Source organism: Hipposideros armiger, unplaced genomic scaffold (assembly GCF_001890085.2).
Source record: "Hipposideros armiger isolate ML-2016 unplaced genomic scaffold, ASM189008v1 scaffold_97, whole genome shotgun sequence".
Classification (NCBI taxonomy): domain Eukaryota; kingdom Metazoa; phylum Chordata; class Mammalia; order Chiroptera; family Hipposideridae; genus Hipposideros; species Hipposideros armiger.
Genome location: NW_017731447.1, coordinates 2,363,296 through 2,379,000, shown reverse-complemented (window position 1 = coordinate 2,379,000; position 15,705 = coordinate 2,363,296). Strand labels below are relative to the sequence as shown.

The 15,705-nt window shown below is 40.5% G+C and overlaps 1 protein-coding gene and 1 long non-coding RNA gene across 4 annotated transcripts in view; one reads left to right on the top strand and one right to left on the bottom strand.

Annotated features, from left to right (window-relative positions):
• Nucleotides 1-6,863: 6,863 nt before the first annotated feature.
• On the bottom strand, nt 6,864-10,750 carry LOC109384629 (uncharacterized). The gene is made up of 3 exons (XR_002124447.1): nt 10,585-10,750; nt 9,883-10,037; nt 6,864-7,937 (listed from the first exon to the last, which is right to left on the bottom strand). It is a non-coding gene; the product is annotated as an uncharacterized LOC109384629 (long non-coding RNA).
• Nucleotides 10,751-11,388: 638 nt separating this feature from the next.
• KLHDC10 (kelch domain containing 10) overlaps nt 11,389-15,705 on the top strand; it is a 53,617-nt gene continuing 49,300 nt past the window's right edge. Inside the window, exon 1 of one of the 3 annotated variants that reach the window (XM_019646119.1) lies at nt 11,389-11,695. In XM_019646119.1, the coding sequence (XP_019501664.1) occupies nt 11,524-11,695 (172 nt within the window). In that variant the 5' untranslated portion in view covers nt 11,389-11,523. The remainder of the gene's footprint in view (nt 11,696-15,705) is intronic. The other 2 variants (XM_019646121.1, XM_019646120.1) reach the window with 2 other exon arrangements.

The following is a 15,705-nucleotide window of genomic DNA, read 5'->3' as shown; positions in this document are numbered from 1 at the left end:
TAAAGGGATTTTCAGATTGCTGTCTCCAAATTCAGCAGGGTGAATGTAGTCTTCAAGTAATTAAGTTATATGGCCCTCCTAAATTAGGTCTTTTTACAAGTGAGAATTGGCGACTGCCACTTGAGAATAAATAATTTAGAATCCTTAGAAACCGTGTTACCGGTGGGTTTAGAAGTCTGTGGCATTTGACGTTATTGGACACTCTCTCCCTCCTTTGTCCAACAAATATTGATTGAGTGTGTCCTATTGATACTGCCCTAGGGTCTGGCAGTGACAGCAGTGAACAAAGGAGATGTAGTTCTGAGTGGACTTTGACATCAAATAAATATCTTTTACTATAGTTTTAAAATTATGATTCTAAGTGCTCCAAAGAAGTACCAAGGGTATGAAAAAGGAGGACCTAAGTTAGTCTGCAGAGTTTCCTGATAATGTCAGGTGCTGGAGCTAAAATGGATGAGAGTGTGGGAAGGAGATCTGCTCAGAATCTTACAACCTCCCAGATTGCAAGGAGTTTGTTTCATACAATAAACTAAAAAAGAAGACTTGTGACCTAGCTCTGGGGTAAAGATGAAAGTGCGATCCCCCCAGCCCTTGCAGCTCACTCCCTGTGGGCTCACTCCTTCCTTCAATAATCTCCCCACTTACCCCTACCTTTAACCTACTGATCTAAGCTCCTTTCCATTGTCCCTAACACCACCCCCTTTCTTATTTCTTCTTTCCTTAGCCAGCTTAAGTTCATTGCCAATCGTTATCATCTTTCCTTTTTTTAAAAAATTTTTAAATTTGAATATGAACTGAAAATTTGAATATGGACTGAAAATTAGTATATATTAAAGCATTATTGTTAGTTTTGTTGAATGTGATAATGGCATTGTGATTATGTTTTTGTTTTTTTTTAAGTCCTTATGGGAGATACATCGTGAGGTATTTACGGGTGAACTGGTATGATGTCTGGGATTTGCTTTAAAATTCTCAAGGAAAAGAATATGTGTGGAGGAACAGATGAAAGAAGATTGCAAAATGTTTTTAATTGTTGGATTTGGGTGATAGACTCATGGGGGTCCCTTATGTTACTCTTTCTACTATTGAGATGTTCGGCAACATCATAAAAACAAAATAAATGAGCTAAAAAACAAATATTCTCTTGAATATCCTCTCAATTTCCTTGAACCTTTCTTGCTTTATACTACTTACTTGGCAAAACCTCAATCACGGTTGAGTTCAAGCCTCTACTACTCTGCTCCTGCTCCCAGTCAGCTGACTATGGTTAAGGAAAAATGCATGACATGCTGATTTGTCTCTATTTTCTCCACCTCAGTGGCCCTTAGCTCTGCCCAGTAATCATACTATATTTCCTATGTCCACTCCCTCTCTCACCTTCATACATGACTATTTTCTACCTCTCTCCTCAAACCTTTGACACCTCCACCTAGCATCTCCCTTTTTTTGCTGATGTCCTTGTTTACTATTTCACTTAAAAATGAAAGCAATCAGGAGACTTCCACAAATTTCCATCACCACATCTATTCTCTAGCATATAGAGCACAGAATTTTTTAAGCTTTCACATTCCCATGGTAACAACCAGAAACCAGAGCCAGTTTTCAGTTGATCAATGATAACTTGCCCGAGTGAACATGCTTTTGCAAGCCCAATTGCAAACTTTTGACAACCCTTTGATGCTGAAAATCAACCAGTCATAAAGAGACTCAATTCAGTAAACATGCTTCTGAGTGCCAACCAATCAACAATGGTTTCACCCAAGTTATCACTTCTACAGGTGATGTCAACACACTTAGACCCCTGGAAGTTCACCAATCCCTGAATTCCCAGGTTTCTCAAAATCCAATATAAAATTAGCAGTCTGGTCTGCTTAAAGCCTGTGCCTGACCAGCATGGCTCTCACTGTACCTAGGAAGCAATAAATTCAGCTTTGTCTTTTCATTTCCTATATTGAGTAGTCTTATCATCCTCTGATAGTACTTTGCCTTCCCTCTTGTAACTATAGATCGGTGGTTCTCAAACAGGTGCATTTTTGCCTCCCAGGGGACATTAGGCAATTTCTGAAGACATGTTTGGTTGTTAAAGCTGGGGTGGTCATAGAGGTGGTTGATTCTGTTAAACATCTTACGATGCACAGGACAGCCCCCCCACCCCCCCAAACACACTTAGACCTCTGAAAGTTTACCATTTGCATTCTCTGTTCCCTCTGCTCTTTCAGATACCCACATGGCTCACTCTTTCACATCCTTAAATTTTTTGTGACTTCTTTGTTCAGATGTCACCTTCTCTATGAGACCTACCCTGACCATTCTCTATTAACTTGCAACTCCCCCTCTTCCCACACAGACCCTTGGGATTCTTCTACTTACTCTGCTTTGTTGTCCTCTATAGTGCTTATCTTCCTATAACATAATATATACTTCTCTTATTATGTTTATTTCTCTCTCTCTCTCTCTCTCTCTCTCTCTCTCTCTCTCTCTCTCTCTCCCTGTCTCCATTTGAGTATAATCTTTATAATCTCAAGAGTAGGAGTTTTGTCTTTCTTCATTTTTGTATCCTGTGTTTACAACAGTGCCTGGAACAGAGTAGACACTCAATAAACCATTTTTAAATGACTGTATGTAACCTTTCTAAAGGATTCAGACTTTATCCTAAAATCCAAAGACAGCCATTGAAAGACCGTAAGCAGCACAGTAACACGAATAGTTGTGCATTTGGGGAAACATCATCATAAAGACTATGTGAAGAGTGGATTGGAGCCAAGAGAGGATATGGAGTGACCATTAGGAGGCTGCTAAAGAAGCCCCTGCAGAAGATGATGATGGGTGTGGCGACAGCTGAAAGTGGGAAGATTCAAGATACATTTTGGAGCTAGAAACAACAGGACTTAGTAATGGGTTATACAGGTATAACAGGTAAGAGAATTGCTTTCAAGGAGGAAGCTGATTTTGGCCTAAACAGCTGTGTATGTACGCATCCATGTATTCCCACATCCACTCAGACGTTGACGTTTATGAGAAATTTCCCCCTCCTAACCCCTATTTCTTTGTTTGTTTGTTTGTTTTTAAAGGTTTTATTGGGGAAGGGGAACAGCCAAGTTGTCCTTCAATCTTAGTTGTGGAGGGTGCAGCTAGTTCAGCTGCAAGTCCAGTCGCCATCCGGCCGCCCATCAGCAGCTCAAGGTGCCATGTTCAATCCTAGTTGCGGGTGGGCGTAACCCACCATCCCATGTGGGAGTCGAACTGGAAACCTTTTTGCTAAGAGCGCACGCTGTAACCACTGAGCCATCCAGCCACCCATCGGCAGCTCAGGGCAGCTCAGCTCAAGGTGCCGTGTTCAATCTTAGTTGTCGGTGGGCGTAGCCCATCATCCCATGTGGGAGTTCAACCGGCAACCTTGTTGTTAGGAGCACGTGCTCTCACCAGCTGAGCCACCCTGCCACCTGCTGGCAGCTTAGCAGTAGCTCAGCTCAGGCACAGCTCACTGGCTCTTGTGGGAGTCGAACTGGCGACCCTGTTACTCAGAGCTCGTGCTCTTAACCAACTAAGCCACTCGGCCAGGCCTGTTTGTTTTGTTTTTTGAAGTGAAAGATTGTTCAGGGGCTGAAGGGAACTCCATCTTTGCTTGAATTTATTTGAAGTCCTTGGATTTCTTTAACACCTTTGTGTTTTGTGCTGTGTTTGTAAACTTACATTCTAAAAGACATTGTGCTGTCTTGGGGGTAGGAGGTCTTCATTCTTAATGTTGCCACCAAAGGGGAAAGAAAAATGGCTGCAGGTTAAAAAAGAATAAGGAAGTCCTGTTAAAAAATTATAACAATATATCTAAGACATATTCTGTAAAAAAAAGACAAAAGCTGTCTGCCGAATACTTTCTGTATAATCCCATTTATGTACAAACTAAAATAGAATACCTGCATAGGCCCACATATGTGTATGTAAATACATAGAAAAAGATCTGGAAGGATGGCCATCAAACTGCTAACAGCCTTTTGGGTTGGGGAGTAGGATCGGGTGGAGAGTTTCACATTTTCTGTATATTTATGGAAGATTACATAACAAGGACATATTCATTATTTTAAAAATTAAAATATAATTTAAAGACGCAGTATAGTTACCCTTATGGCTATTGGGCTAATCTTGGGAGTATTACAACTTTACATATTATTATCTTATTTCACCTCTCCCAGCTGAGTAATAAAAAAGCATTTCTTAATCTACTTTGGGTAGTAAATATCTCACATTTGTATTGTACTTTATGGTTTGCAACTATTTCTTACAACTCTAGAGGTAGGGTATTAGTTAGGATTTTATTGGCTTCAGGTAACAAAACCAATTTAACTTAAGCAAGAAGGAGAATTTGGTAGAACAGTATTTCTTTTTTTTTTTTAGCTGAGCCATCCTGCCACCTGTTGGCAGCTCAGCAGCTGCTCAGCTCGGGCCAGGACTCGAACTGCTGTTGCTTAAGAGTGCGAGCTCTTAACCAACTGAGCCACTCGTCTAGCCCTAGAACAGTATTTCTTAATATTGAGTAATGTTCATTCTACCTTTTTTGTTTGTTTGTTTGTTTAATTTTTTTTATTGGGGAACAGTGTGTTTTTCCAGGACCCATCAGCTCCAAGTCATGTAGTTGTTTCAATCTAGTTGTGGAGGACATGGGGATTGAACTGGCAACTTTGGCGTTATGAGCACCGTGTTCTAACCAACTAAGCTAATCGACTGCCCCTGGAGTGATTTTTTTTTTTTTAAGATTTTATTGGGGAACAGGGGGAGGGGAACAGACAAGTTGCTGTCCTTTTTGTTATTCAGTCCAGTTGTGGAGGATGTCGCCTCACTGGCCCATGTTGGTATTATCATTGCGTTCTTCCCGGCTGAGGCAGTTGCTCGCCGGCCATTGGACGGCCACTCACAGCAGCTCATGAAAGCTCACGCCTGCTGCCAACCAGCCCCACTGCAGCCTACGCCGTCACCGGCGACTCACGGCAGCCCAGCTCCAGATCGAACTGTTGTTCACCATCTTAGCTGTAGAGGGCGCAGCGTCACAGCGTCACATGTGGGAACTGAACCAGGGCTCTGCTGCTCAGAGCTGGGGTCCCAAGCCTATTCTTAACCAACATGCCACTCGGCCGGTCCCTGGAGTGATCTTTGAAAACATAAATCTGGCAACCATTGATCTTTTTATTATCACCATAGTTTTGCCTTTTCCAGAATGTCATATAGTTGGAATTAAACAGCAGGTAGCCTTTTCAGATTGGCTTCTTTCATTAAGTAATATGATTTAAAGTTTCTTCCATGTCTTTTCATGGTTTGATAGCTCATTTCTTTTTAGCGCTGAATAGTATTCCATTGTACGGATCTACCACAGTTTATCCATTCCTGTATATAGGGCATCTTGGTCACTGCCAAGTTTTGGAAATTATAAATAAAGCTGCTATAACCATCTGCGTGTGCAGGTTTTTGTGTGGACATAAGTTTTCAACTCCCTTGGGTAAATACCAAGGTATGGTAAGAGTATGTTTAGTTTTTAAGAAACTGCCAAACTGTCTTCCTAAGTGGCTGTACCATTTCGCATTCCCACCAACAATGCATGATATTCCTGTTGCTCCGCATCCTTGTCAGCACTTGGTGTTGTCAGTGTTTTGGATTTTAACCATTTTAATAGGTGTGTAGTGGTATTTCATTATTGTTTTAATTTTCAATTCCCTAATGACATATGATGTTAAACATCTTTCCATATGTTTATTTACTATCTGCATATCTTTTGTTGTTGTTGTTGTTGTTGTTGTTGTTGTTTTAGCTGAGCCATCCTGCCATCTGTTGGCAGCTCAGCTCGGGCCAGGAATGGAACCGCTGTTGCTCAGAGCTCGCACTCTTGAGCGAGCTCTTAACCAACTGAGCCACTCGGCCGGCCCTCTGCATATCTTTTTTTGTGAGGTATCTGTTAGCTTTTTTGCCCATTTTTTATGAGCCCATTTATTAATTGAGTGAGACGTTGTTTTCTTACTGTTGAATTTTAAGAGGTCTTTGCATATTTTGGTTAACAGCCCTATATCAGATACATCTTTTGTAAATATTTTCTTCCAGTCTTGTGACGTGTCTAAACACATTGGTTATCTGCCCTAATGTTGATTAAATGTCTGCCTGAACATTGTGAGGAAGGAGCTAAGGTTTCTACAGCCCATCCAGTCCTCCAGAGCAGGCCCTTTCAACTTGAACACCTAGAGGTGAGGCGTTTCAAGACCTTTCTGGTCCCGTTGTACTCCCTGTTTTTTCTTGCACTCTTACATTTTTATTCTTCTTTTCCCACTGTATTTCATTAAAAAAATACTAGTTGTGACCCACTACACTGATTTCATGACTTAAAGTTTCAAAAATACTATGCTGGGTTAATCTTCCCATTAAAAAAAAGATAATACACATAAAAGTGTCTAGTTCAGGGCCGGCCAAGTGGCGCGATAGTTAAGAGCTGGCTTGGGACGCCAGAGGGCCCCGGTTCAGATCCCACATATGAGGGGCAGTGACACTGCCCTCTACAGCTAAGATGCTGAACAACAGCTCAACCTGGAGCTGGGCTGCTGTGAGTCCCCGGCGACAGCGTAGGCTGCAGCCCCTACTGCAGTGGGTTGCCATGGGCTACCGTGTGTAGCCAGCAGCCAGTGTGAGTGGCCAGCAGCCCCATGAGTGGTCGTCCAGAAGCCGGCGACTGATCTGCCTCACTCGGGAAGAGCGCAATGATGGTACCAACTTGGGCCAGTGAAGCAACATCCTCCACAACTAGACTGAAGAACAAAAGGACAGAAACTTGTCTGTTCCCCTTCCCCCAATTCCCCAGCACTGTTCCCATCCCCCCAATTCCCCAATAAAAATCTTAAAAAAAAAAAGTGTCTAGTTCATAAAAGGTGATAAATAAATGCGAGCCTTCATCCTTCTTTTCCTTGGGCAGCCAAACTTAACCTGAGCTACAGTTTGCATTTTGTTTCTATGACATCTATATATGTAATGCTTATATGTGTAAATGATTATAATTTTCATAATTAAGTAAATTAAAGACTCATTACTTTAGGCTTCTCAATATCAGTGCTAGTTTTATCTGAGCTGATGACAAGCAGTTAATTACCCTTGACTCGTCACCAAGGAATTTGTATGATCCTGGGTCATATTTAATCTGCAACAAAATAACCAACAGTGCAAGAAGTAAACATTTTGAAAGGATTGCTACACACTGATTGCTAACATGAGACTATGACCTTATATTTACATAAAACATTATACTTGCCCATACTTTCACATGTACCATTTCATTGATCTTTCACAATAACTGAGATGCTGCTAAAACAAGACATTACTGCCATTTTGCACATGATAAAACTGGTGAACAGAGGATTACACTTGTGTTCTCAACCCTGGCTGTAGATTAGAATAATTTGGGGAACTTGAAAAATCTGGCCAATGCCTTTGCCTCAGATATTCTGATCCAAATGGCTGGATGGAGCCTGAACATCAGTGTTTTCCAAAATGGCTTCAGGTTCGTCCAATGTACAGTCAGGGTTGAGAACCAGTGGGTTACACAGTGCTGACTTTAAGACTCCAAGAGGATAAATAAAATTAGATTTCATAATATAGTGAGTACTTTTCACCACTGCCCCAATCCTTTACTCCCTCACTACATTAAAAGTTGTAATTATAGAATCTGCTGTAAAACAATTCTGGAAATTTGTTTGAATCATTGTATATATTCAACATTTATGAAATAGAATTTCCTGGAAAATGTTCTCAGTGCAGGCCAGCTAATTCCAACTGACTTGTTTTCTGAGTGTGAACCAAGAGTTCTTACCGCTGGTCATGCTGACTTCATGGGTGAGCCTCAGGAGGGTAGAGATGGCCATGCTGTCTCAAGGCATTACGATAGTTCATTTGTAAAAATGTATTATGCATCTCTAAAAAATAGATTTTCTTATATATTATTGATATAATTATCACACCTAATAAATATAACATTTTTTTCTCCAGTATTCTCTAATAAACTTTAAAATCAAAATTTTCCAATTGTCCTGAAGTTGTCTTTTAAGTTTGATTTGTTCAAGAGGACCTCACATATCTTGTTGTAAATTCCCTTTAATCTGGAATTGTCCTTTTAAGAATTATTTTTTTAAAAAACTTTTTATGAGGGAAAAATTCAAATATATATGAGAGAGAGAATAGTGCAATGAACCCCCAAGTACCCATCATCCAGCTACACTGAGCATCAATATGGCTGTCCTTGTTTCATCTACATTCTCATCTTGTCTTCCATGCTCCCTTCTTGGATTTTGAAGCAAATCCTAGCTACAGCATTTTACCTGTAAATATTTAAGTATGATTCTCTAAAAGATAAGAGCTCATTAAAAAAAAAAGTCCTTGAGTCCTAAAAAAGTTAGCAATGATTTCTGAATATAATCCAATATCCAGTCAAAATTTCCCATTAAAAAAATAGTTGGCTCTTTCTAATCAAAATGCGAACAGGCTCAAACATGGCATTTGGTTGCTATGCTCTTAAAACTCTGTTAACCTGCAGGTTCCCTTTTCCTCGTTCTCCTTGAAATATATGTTAAAGAAAATAGGCTGTTTATTGTATAGTTTTCCACATTATATATTTTGCATATTACATCCTCAAGATAATCATTTAACATATTCTCTGCCCTTTTTATTTTCTGTAAACTGGTAGTCAAAGGTTTGATTTATTCAGATTCATTTTTTTGGTAAGACTCCATGATGATTGTGTGTACTTCTGTCAGCAGACACATAATGTCTGGGTGTTCTTTTTTGTTGTGCTCGGAGCCATTGATTATCATGGCCTAGATCTATTATTTAGATTAGGGATTACCGCCCTTATTTTGTTTTTCATGACTTATTGACAAGGCCAGGCTAGATATTGTGGAGATTGTCCCCTGCATGTGTTTGATTGTTTCACATGTCGTTTAACTTGTTCCTTTGTCCCCTGAAAGTTCTGTAACTGGACGTTATAGCTTAAATATTGATTAGATTCAATTTTACATTTTTGGCATTATTACTTCATAGGTGATATTGTGTACTTCATGTTACATCATGTTAGCTAGTACATATTGTCTGCATGCACTTATTTTGAAGGTCCTTCTCCAAATCCTGTCAATACTTCATCAAAGTGTACCCACATTCCACGTTAAAAAATTTGGCTGTAACCTTTTTAAAAAGCTTTTAAAATAATTTAGTAACTTTAAATTTAGTTAAGAATAAGTCTTACATTTTGTTTCTGAAAGTTAAAATTGGTTATATATATAAAAAACTATATGAGTTGGTTGTCAGTTGATTGGTTAATATAATCTTATTGTTGTAGACTCTTTGTTTCCTTTAGATTATGAGAAACTTCTAATACATACAAAGGTAGGCAGAACAGTATAATGAACAGTTCTCATGTACTTATTACCCAGCTTCAACTTATGGTTAATGTTATTTCATCTAGCTCCTCATTCACTTCTCCTTTTCTGTATTATTAAAATATAGTTCACATACCATAAAATTTACCTTTTTTCAAGTGTACTCTTCAGTGGTTTTTTAATATATTTACTAAGTTGTGCAACCATTACTAGTCAGTGATTTTTAGTATATTCACAGTTATTCAACCTTCACAAGTCTCTTTTTAATCTATAGATTTTCCCCTCCAAATCCCTCTTTCTCCTTGCAATTTATTTGTTGAAGAAACTTGCTTGTTTATCCTGTTCAATTCCCATAGTCTGGATTTTGCTGTTTGCATCTCTGCAGTATTTTTAAAAATGTTCTTTGTCCTCTGTACTTTCTGTAAATTGGTAGTTAGATATAGATGTCTGTAGAGATTCAGTTTCAATGTTTTTCTACAAGACGACTTACTTCATAGTCCTGTTTATGTTCTACAGACACGTCTCATCTTTCATTTTGTGATGTTAGTAGTGGCTGGTGCTCAATGGCTTGATCTCTCAATTCATTAGGGGCTACAAAATGGCAATATTCTATCATTCACTCTTTAGTACTTGGACTACGTACTCCTGTAAAAAGAAAATTTCCTTTACTACTCAATAGTATTTCTTCAGAAAATTAACATTTATTAATTTTGATTTTTATATTTTAGAGCCGTAGACTTTTTTTCAGGTCTCGAATATTTTCGTAAGCAGTGCGCTATAGTGCTTAACGGGTAAAACACCTGCCCACAGGGACTGAGGTAGGAAACTAAAGGAGGCGGGGTCAGTGGCGACATGAAATTTGCACCAAAAGGTGTGCATCCTCAGCCCCAGCAGGTTTTCTCTTTTTCCTCTTCATCGCGGAAGGTTCTCCCATATGAAACATCATGAAAAAAAAAACAACCCCACAGATCTAAGAACCTTGAAAAGTTTCGTCTTGCGGAATTTATATCCTTTCCCTTTATCATTCATAAACATCAGTGAACAATCTGTATTTTCCCACTTTGCACCGCGCTCAGTAAGTTCAAAGCCACATTTTCTGTTTGGTTTTGGAACAATGGGAATTTCTGATCTGTACATTTCTAATCTCTACATTTTCTGATCTACATTTTTCTTCGACCTGGAAGTTCCATACCTGTTCCGGTCTTGAAGCTGATTCCAATTTTCTACGAGCGAAAGGGGTTTGATTGAACAAAAACATTTCCATAGCCGTCAGTCACCTATGAAAATACCTTTCTCTTGGCACTCTACTCGCTGTTGGGTGTTTGTTACTTGAGAAATCTTTAGTAACGTAATGAGTCAGAAATGGTTTCTCATGGGGGGGGGGGAGGTCTTCATTGGTGTTTCTATGACTACTGGCGAGCCTGTACATTGTTCCGTGTTTGCTAACCAGATTTTGCTTGGGACGTGGCTTATATTGAATTAGGGAGTTCATCCAATCCACTGAAAGACGAGAAATGAAACCCAGGAATACCTCCTTCTTACATGTAAGCTTTGACTGGATTTTTCCCCCTCCCAAGAGAGCCCTTTGTGTGTGTCAACGGTCAGGGAAAGCGATCTCAGTCTGCAAAGCTGGCAGAATACTGTATTGTCCCCACCTAGGCGTACTATGTGCATATCCAATTCCTGATTTCGGTATTTACGGGTGAGACTTCCTGAACCCCGACCGTGCCTGAAGCCCTGGCTGCCGCCGGGGCGCTTTCTGCAGGCGTGGCCTCTCTCACTCGGCCTTCGATTGGCCCGCCTGACCCCGCAGGACTCGCCGCGACGCGGGGTTGCTCAGCGCGGTGGATGCGAGCGAGGAGTGACTGCTTCCGCCTTCCTCCCCCCCCTCCCATTTTTTTAACCATAGCTATGGTTACCACGTCTCTCCCCGCCTCCCTCCACTAGCCAAGTAGACGACTGGCCATTGGCTGCCTGTCACCAAGTCAGCAAGCCATTGGTCTATGGCGTAGACCGGGCGCTCCCCCTTTCCCTGTCTCCCGGGTCTCTAGAGGAGCCCAGGAAGGAGGCTCGGCTAGTGCCGGCGGGCCAGGGGCTGCCGGGACGCGGCTGCGGCAATCGCTAGCGGGTCATGTCGGCCGCCCAGGGCTGGGACAGGAACCGCCGGAGGGGAGGAGGCGCCGCGGGCAGTGGTGGCGGCGGCGGAGGTAGCGGGGCCGGCGGGGGCAGCGGGGGCAGCGGGGGTCGGGGGACTGGCCAGCTCAACCGCTTCGTGCAACTCTCCGGGCGGCCGCACCTGCCAGGTGAGTCGTGGGACGTGGTCCTGACTGCTCGCGGACGCGGCGGGACGGGGACTGCTACCTTTTCTTTTCTCCCTGGCTTTCTTTCCCTTGGGAGGAGGAAAGGCAGGCCCCACGTATAGCTCAGGGACTGGGGCTTAGAGAAAAGGAAAGGTGTCTTTGAGGTCAGGAGGGGAAAGGAGGAGCAGAGCGAAAAAAAAAAAAGTATTTTTGCCCTGTTGGAAGCTCTGTGTAGAGAGTTGTGTTTTCAAAGGAGAGGCCACTGTCTCGTTGACATTCCCAAATGTTTCGCTTACTCGGTTCCCCAGTCTCGTCCTCTTCCGCAGTTTGATCTTGTAAACGAAAGACATTGGCGCCTAGCAGTGGAAATTATTTTTTAAAGGGTGCTAAATTGAGGAGAGAAGAGGGTAGAGCACTCCAAAGAGTGATTTTTGTAAAAACCACCCCGAGTTAGAGTTAGGCATTCTGAAACAAGAAAGGAGGATTGGGGGGGGGTATTAAGGAGGTGGGTGGGAAACTGAACCAAGAGAATTAGGGGAAACTAGTTGAATTAATACTATTTTAGAATGTTCAGAGACAGAATGGATAGTGTGTCTGGATTTTAAGGAGAGGAAGATCAACAATATACTTAGTAATAAAATTATGCTGTACTACATAAACACAGTTGCTTGAGAATTGGAAAAATGTATCCAATGTGATTATTTAACGTTTTGGCCTACAATCCCCTAGCCTCGAGTTCAGATGCCTTAAAAAACAAAGACAAGTCAAATCGATATATCGTGTGTGCAGACAATTGTAAAGAGATACATTTGTAAGTGAATATTCAGTGTAGTAGAAAGAATGTAGGGAAGTAAATACTGCACAGAATGTCAGATATTAATTGGGCAAGCTTATTTTTATCATGAAGCGCTATCAGGAATGATGTGTTAATCGTTCACCATTTTTGTGTGTGAATAATGTTGAATTTTATCAGTGATATATTTGTTTAGTTGATGAATTGTGAGAACATGATGTTTTTTGAATTGTGTTTACTACCGTGCCTTGTACTTCTAATAAGTAAAAAATTGTTATTTGATTAATTTGAAGATAACAAAGGGAATTTTGCTTATGAAACAATTGCTTATGTTTGTGATGAGGTTATTGATGTCTGCTAGAAATGCACATTAACTCACTGTTATGCTTTAACAAAATTAACATTGAAGCAGTTTTAAATAGTCAAATGTGTAATATATCAGGAATTAGGTTTGAGATGATAGTATCAGCCTGGGTATTCTAGAATTGCTAAATATGTGATCTTCAACATGAAAAAGAACAACAAAAAAGTCTTTTTTCTTATCCCAAATAAATAGCAAAAAGTTATATTTTTGTGTATTAACAGATTAGAAGATAAATTTCTTACCAAAGACTGTCACCAGCTTGCCCTCTACTAGTGCAATCTTGAGGTCTTTGATCTTAGATTAATTCTACCATGGGCTTCATATAGACATTTCCAGGCTCTAAGACCCTGGTTGGTGCACTTGCTCACTGCCACCACCTGATGGCAGCGCAAGCCGTGATTTCTGATAAGGGGCTCCGTTGTGGAGCTATTATTCCTGCATTCCCTTAGCACACAAGGCCAAGAACAGCCGTTTGTCCAGAGGTAAAGATAAACGTGTTTCAACTGAAAATTCATGCTATGGGGTCATCAGCCTCTTCTTTCGGCTTCCTTCTTCCCTTGACTGGCACTTCATTCTTCCTCCCCCAAGTAGGCAGCCTCCATCTTTTCTTCACCCTCAGAATTGGGGACATCTGATATCTCAATATGTACTTTGACATTCTTTCACACCAATGTTTTATTTTCCTAAGCGTTGCATTTTAAGCTTCCCCTCCCCCCCTTGATTGAACGGTTTTATTTGAGATGTTTAAAAAGATTTTAGGTGATGGGGAAGGATAGACATGTGTAGGCATGTTTTATGGTTGACCCTGGAGGTAAAAAAAGAAATTAAGTTTTTGTAGCTAACATTCTTTCTCCTTTGAACTCTAATCCCATGTTCTATTTTTCATCCTTTTCTACCAAGACTTCCAGATACCAAGCACCCACATCCCTTTCTTTCCTTTTGCGCATCTCTATCCAGTCTTCAGTGAAACAAAACAAAACAATCTGGTCTCCCTGGAGGGTGGCTCTCTCTCTGTTTCAGTGATAGCATCATTATCCATGCAGCTGTGCAAATCTGAAACTTGGGCATCCTTAACATTTTCCTCTCCCTTGCGTTTCAGGTGTAACCAATCACCAAGTCCTGTTTTATTTCTAACCTAACTCCAGTCCAGATGCTGCTGCCAGCATCCCTCCTCACTTAGGTCTTCTGCAGTAGATTTCTAAGCAGCCTTCCTGCTTCTACTCTTGCCTGCAATTTGTATAGCATACTGATCTTTCGCAAGCACAGATCTGTTCCCATCTCTGCTTACAACCCTTTACTAGCTTTTTACTGCTCTTAGGATAAAGCAGAAATCCTTAACATGACCTAAAAGGCACTACATGGTCTGGCCCCTCTCTCTCTAGTTAATCCACATCATCTGGTCTTGCTCTTTGATCTTTTCCCACCTCCTCAGACATATGGCCCTTCTGCCACAAGGCCATTGCACATGCTATCCCATCATCCAGGAACCCTCTTACTCCTCATTCTATTCTTTCTTTCTTTCTTTCTTTTTCTTTTTTTTTAACTTCCCACTCTTTGGATCTCTGCTTGATCACACTGTGTTTCTCAGGAAGCCTTCTGGGGCCTTCCAGTATGTTTTCTTCTCCCCATACACACTCATAGCACCATGTGGTTTTCCTGGGTATACTTACCATTTGTGTGTGAGTCCTTGATACGCATGATTTGATACTCTTGAGATATATACCACGGGTGCCAAAAAAAATGTATGCAAGTGACAACTTTGGTCAGCGTTGCTCAAGCAGTAGTTCACTGTAATCAGAAGTGTCTGGACGCTGATGGGAACCACTTTGAGCACCTCTTGTCATTGCAGAAGTCAAACGTGACTTGTATTCATCTTTTGTTATCGGTATATATTGAGTATTACAATTTTAATAGCTTTTTCCTTTCTTAAAATATGTATATGTTATTTTTGACACCACACACACTCACACCAAGTATATGTGTATACACGCGTACTTATACATATATACATATATATTTTTAAATTGTAAATACATTGGCATTATGTGTAAGCAAGTAGTTTCTTGTGGATTTCATTGATTAGCGTAGTTCAGTTCCCTACAGCTCTATTGACTGGACAAATAGATAAAAGCAAGTTCTTAAATATAAAAAATAGTGGACTAGACTCTGCACCTATGGTGACAGCACAAATGATATTTTGTGAAACCTTGTTTGAGCAGCTTCTTGCCTTTTCGCTGTCTCCTAAAATACAATAGTGATTATCTGTTTGCCCCATAGGCCAAGAAATTCATAGCTTCTTGGTCCTGGATTTTTACTAACTCATAATCTCCATTCACGAAGTAAAGAACGGGAAACAGTGCTTTCTGTAGAGTGTGTATGCAAAGGCAGAGCTCAGGGGCAAGAAGATCATGGGAATAATGGAACCCTAGTTACTATTGTTATTTAACTAGGTGAATTTGATTAAATACTATGTACAGTATTAATGGGGAAAACAGGTTAAAAAACAAAACAAAACACCATGGTTGCTAGGGTAGGAACTGGAAAACTGACAAAGAGGAGGAACAATATAACGATTGGTAAAACTGGATAAAAATATTGAAAATCTTAGCTTAAAAATTTTAAATGCGATGTATGTTCATGATATAAAATTCAAATGATACAAAAAAGCATACAATAAAAGTCAAGTTGTCCTTCTACCTTTGACCCCAGCTAATTGGCTTCCTTCCCTAGAAGCAGTCAATTATAAATTTCTTGTGTATCCTTTCCAGAAAGATGGGGTGGAGAGGGAAGGAGAGAGAGAAATGGTAGCATTTCTTTGTTTGAATGAACACTTAAAATGTTTATAGTCATGTTAAT